The sequence below is a fragment of the Teleopsis dalmanni genome, chromosome 1 (assembly GCF_002237135.1).
Source record: "Teleopsis dalmanni isolate 2A chromosome 1, ASM223713v2, whole genome shotgun sequence".
NCBI classification, from domain to species: domain Eukaryota; kingdom Metazoa; phylum Arthropoda; class Insecta; order Diptera; family Diopsidae; genus Teleopsis; species Teleopsis dalmanni.
The window spans coordinates 83,407,325-83,412,383 of record NC_051846.1 but is presented as its reverse complement, the minus strand read 5'-3'; the positions used below and the strand labels follow the sequence as shown (position 1 = coordinate 83,412,383).

Genomic DNA, 5,059 nt, shown 5'->3' with positions numbered 1-5,059 from the left:
TTCAATATAATTAGGATTTTAATTATAAAATCAGGATAGATTCGGAAGAATCTTACTTGAAATATTACTTGTTATTTAAAATACTAGGCTCGAGAGCAATAAAACGCTGAACAATACTCATAACTATCATAATTAAATACGAGTATATTAACGTCTAATAAATTGTACGGTTAATATATGATTAAAATTGTGAGTAAATTATATTAAGAAGCTAACTAAATGCATAGGTATAAGCTAAAGTCTTTCTAAATTTTTGCTTCTGATTACTGTTTTTATATTTTATAATATAAAAATATATGAAATTATAAAAAACATTATATATTATATGTTTAAATTTTTCCGGGTTTTAGGTTTTACATTGAAAATTCTCTACGAAGAAAACCGACGCATTTGATTAAAAAAAATATATACACAACTGTGAAATTTTTATTTAATCTGAAGTTTGTTTTTTTATACAATATAAGTTATTATATAAAAATATAATTTTTTTAAAAAATACGACCTAAGGACCGGCAAAATTTATACACAGAAGTATTGAAGTCGACACTAATATAAACTATTATATGAATAAAGTATTCGTGTTGCTGTAAAGCTAGACTTCCTTTGTATAGTGACAAAGAAGCTTTATTAAAATTTAGAGGGGTTTTGAATAGCAAAGAAAGAAATAAAGGACAAACACAAAAATTTATTTTAATTTTATTGAAGTTTGGCTGACCATACAACGCTGTTTCGAGTATTGCTAAGTACTCTTCATCAGTGGTCTTTCGAAATAATCGAATTTTGTTTAATTAGTTTATAGTCCGTATATAATTTGTTTTGACTGCAAGTGCCAGGCTTAGAACTCATGCCTGTCAAATTAAAAGCGATGACTAATCGTGTTTATCCACAAGAAGCCAAGGCTGCACAAACTTTCAATGCTCAAGTTCCAGGTTTTATTGTCACTTATTTTTATTTAATTAGTGACACCAACCAAAGCACTTGCCAAAGTGCTTTACAGCAACACGAATACTTTATTCAAATATTAGACTTGTGAAAAGTAAAGAACAATATGTTAAAATATAATATTGTTCAGCTTTTCCTAACCGCGAAAGCGGATTTGTAGAATAACATAGCATAGCTTCTTTGTAAAAGCACCAGAATGGTCGCTTTACATATAGTAAGTAAAACAATATGCATTACAAAATGTCTCTACAAAAAGAGTAGCTTTGAAAAAAATAAAGAATAGGCGAACTCAAAAGTTAACTTTTAATTCGTTGAACTTGTGTTTCCAAAATAAAGCTGTAGTTTATAAGCTCGTTCTATTTTAAAGCACGGCAAGTGCTTTGGTTAGTGTCACTAATTAAATAAAAATAAGTGACAATAAAAAACCTGGAATTTGAGCATTGAAAGTTTGTGCAGCCTTGGCTTGTTGTGGATAAACACGATTAGTCATCGCTTCTAATTTGACAGGCACGAGTTCTAAGCCTGGCACTTGCAGTCCAAACAAATTATATACGGACTATAAACTAATTAAATAAAATTCGATTATTTCGAAAGACCACTGATGAAGAGTACTTGGCAATACTCGAAGCAGCGTTGTATGGTCAGCCAAATTTCAATAAAATTAAAAATAAATTTTTGTGTTTGTCCTTTATTTCTTTCTTTGTTATTCGAAAACCCTTCTATAAACTATTATATATATTATATTAAATATTATATATGTAGCATTAGCATTAAACGTATTGACATTAGAAAAATTGGAGTTAGATATACGCTTCTACCGAAAAGTAGGGAATAAATTCTTCTGATGAACTTCTGATTAGTTCTTTTAAACGTAATAAAAGAGAGTTTTTTTATATATATATAGCGCTGTGCTTTTTATTCAATTAAAAAAAAACTCTAAGAGTTAATACAAGCCACAAAAGTCCGCTATATATTTTTTTAAGTATATATAATATATATAATATAATAATACAATAATATTCTATAAACTAATATAAACTATTATATATTTTATTAAATATTATATATAAAATATTATTAAAATATTTTATTTCATATATTTTTAAAAACTAATTTAAAAAATTTTATTTTTAATTAAAAATTTTTGAAATTAAATATTTTTTTTAATTATAAATTAACTAATATAAACTTTTATATATTATATTAAATATTACATATATAAAATATATTATTTATTTTTTTAAAAATTTATTTAAATAAATTTAGGTGTAATTTTTAAATTCAAATATTTTTTTTAAATTAAGTTGTTTTTAATAAGCACCCTTTAAACCCATTTAATTATTTTCCACAATCAACACAACTTTATACCTTCGTTTTTATTGATATTGAAATTTTATTTTTTTGTTTTTCCAATCTTCAATACTTAAATGTCTAACAAAATTGAATGCGATTGATCGTTGCTCTTCGAAAGCGTTCAACACTCTCTTTTATTAACTGCACACAAAGCAGACCCACCGCCGACCCACAACATCGGGTCGGCACACACCGAGTAAATAAACTTCAAAGTTCTGCGAGCGCCACAGTGGAACAGCTGTTCCACTGCGCTCACCGACACTCAGTGCTTCGCCCATAATGAAATAAAATGTTAAAAAAACTATACATTATCTTTGGCATTACATTGGCAGCGGTTAAAATAACGTTTCAGAACAAATTTGCATTTGAGCGGATGCGGATGTGCGATCATTTTTGTACGCGAGAAAACCTTTAAACGATTGCGAAATTATTTGTATTTAAAAAAATCGTGCGACTAAAACGTTTTATTTTGAATGAAACATTCGAAACATTCGAATTTAGTGAATGTAAATTTATTACTAAGCATCTGCCGCACCGAAAGTGATAAAATATATTAATAAATTACTAAAACAAAAAAAAACGGAAAAAATCATCGGCTGTGATTTATAGAGTCGGTTTTTTTTAAATCTGTTACATCTTGATTAAAATATAAAAAGTGTTTGATAGATGTGACTTTAATTTATGGTTAATTATATCTAATTTAAAAAAATTAAAATAATTAAATTGCAAATGCATTTCCTATATTTCCTGTTCGCTGTCAATGTTTTAACAATTGTTTAAATTATTATTAAATTAAAATTAAAAATTAATATGATTGATATAGAAACAAAAAACGACCATGATTGTAGTCTAATAATGTAGCATAACAATCTAACGTTTGCATTATAATGAATTTTTTGCTGTTTAATTTTTACATTCCCTGTAAAAAATATATTAAATTTCAGTAACGAAATTCAACAAACAAAACAACGATTAAAAAAAACGACTACAATTTTATTAGAATGACAACAACAATTAAAAATATTAAAAAATGTATTCACAAACTGATAAGAGCAACAATGCAGCAGCCCCGCTGAATTATCTTCGTGCTAATCGCTGCTGTCAGCCGCCGCAGTTGGCAGCGTCGAATCGATCGAGTGTGAAGAATGCATCTTCACAGAGCGATCAGAATTATCAGTTTCAACCCGGTTACCGGCGTATGATTTTGAAGAATTTCCATTCCTCGAAAACTGCACAAGCAACTTTAGTCGCGCGGCACACCTTAAATTTTGCAAGATTTTGTCGTTTTGTGCCATTTATTAAAATCGCTTTGATATTGTTTTATTTTAATTGCTTAATAAATCTACCGGGTGGTGTGCATGCAGCACCCCAGTCCTGTATACTCTGTGATAAAAAAGATTTGGAAGCCAAAGATCCTGGGGGAAGTAATTTTGAAGAGTTCCGATTTGAGCACCAAGTTACTCGACAAGATGCGATCAGCGCATTAAAGATGTTTAATAATAGCTTCGATCACGGTAAGTGACTAATTTTTCTGTAATTATAATTTTCAATTAAATATTTAACTACTTGAGTTTAGTTAAACTTACAGCATAGAATCAGAAATATAATACTCGTATATAGTAGATTTAATACATATATTTTTAAATTGAAGCAGAACTTAAGTGTGCATTGCAAGTATTGATATAATTTTTAACAAGTATTATTATTAATTTTGCGCACATATCAATTTCCAAATGTTAAATACTTCGTTAAATTTTTTTTTTTGAATAAATATTATTATTAATAATTAAATCGAGTATAAAGTACGTATTTATTTTTTGGTGGGTTTTCGAAATATATGCTTCATAAAACAACTTACAAGTAATATTTGGTACAACTGCTGAGTATATTTGAAATAAATAACAAGAAGACATAAATTTTATAAGCTTTTTTATTTGTTTAAATACGAATTCTATACTATTTTATTCAAACGATCGACATATGAAGTATTTGTGAATTAAGATATTTATTTCTTACTTTTAACAATTTAATTTATGTATAAATAAAATATTTAAGTATAACTGATGTTTTTATTATTCTTTATTTTTTATTTTTTATGAATGAAGGATTTAAATAAAGCTGAACACTTTTCGATATTCTTCCGAATATGAAACATAGCTATATCTCTGATCTATAATAAATATTTCTTCAACAACCTGTTAATCAGTATGTTACATCAGTAAGTAGTTTAGCTATTTATAGCTAAATATTAAACTTGAGGGATATTAACATATCCGATAGTACTCCATAAGTTGAGCAAATCATTAAAAATAATTAAAAAAATTTGCATTTAAGCAAATAAAAGAGGCTTGCAATTTTTTTTTTATTACTGTTATTTGATAACAGTATACCTCCGTTTTTTAAATAATTTATTGTTTTAATGGCCAAATATTTTTTAATAATAATTTTATTTTAATTTTGATGACGATTATAGAATATAGTCGAAATATCGGTTCACATAAAATCCTTTAAAAATCAAACCATTTTTTAAAAAGTGTATTATGTGGACCAATTTGCCCGTTAAAAAACAAAATTATTATAAAAATATACCTTGAAGTTTCAACAAATTTCTATTATTTAACTATTTGCTATTATTTAATTAAAATATACTCAGTAGTTCTAAAAATTTTGTTTGTTTAACGGTCAACGAATGTTTCGAGACTTTACTGAAATAAATCTTTATATTTACTCGATTTCGATATTTATTCTGATAAAATTCCGATAC

The 5,059-nt window shown here is 26.6% G+C and overlaps 1 protein-coding gene across 1 annotated transcript in view; it reads left to right on the top strand.

Moving 5' to 3' along the window:
- Positions 1-3,259: 3,259 nt before the first annotated feature.
- The window catches only part of LOC119671501, a 28,607-nt gene continuing 26,807 nt past the window's right edge, over positions 3,260-5,059 (top strand). The window contains exon 1 of the mRNA XM_038082156.1: positions 3,260-3,809. Coding sequence (XP_037938084.1) covers positions 3,326-3,809 — 484 coding nt within the window. The 5' untranslated portion in view covers positions 3,260-3,325. The remainder of the gene's footprint in view (positions 3,810-5,059) is intronic.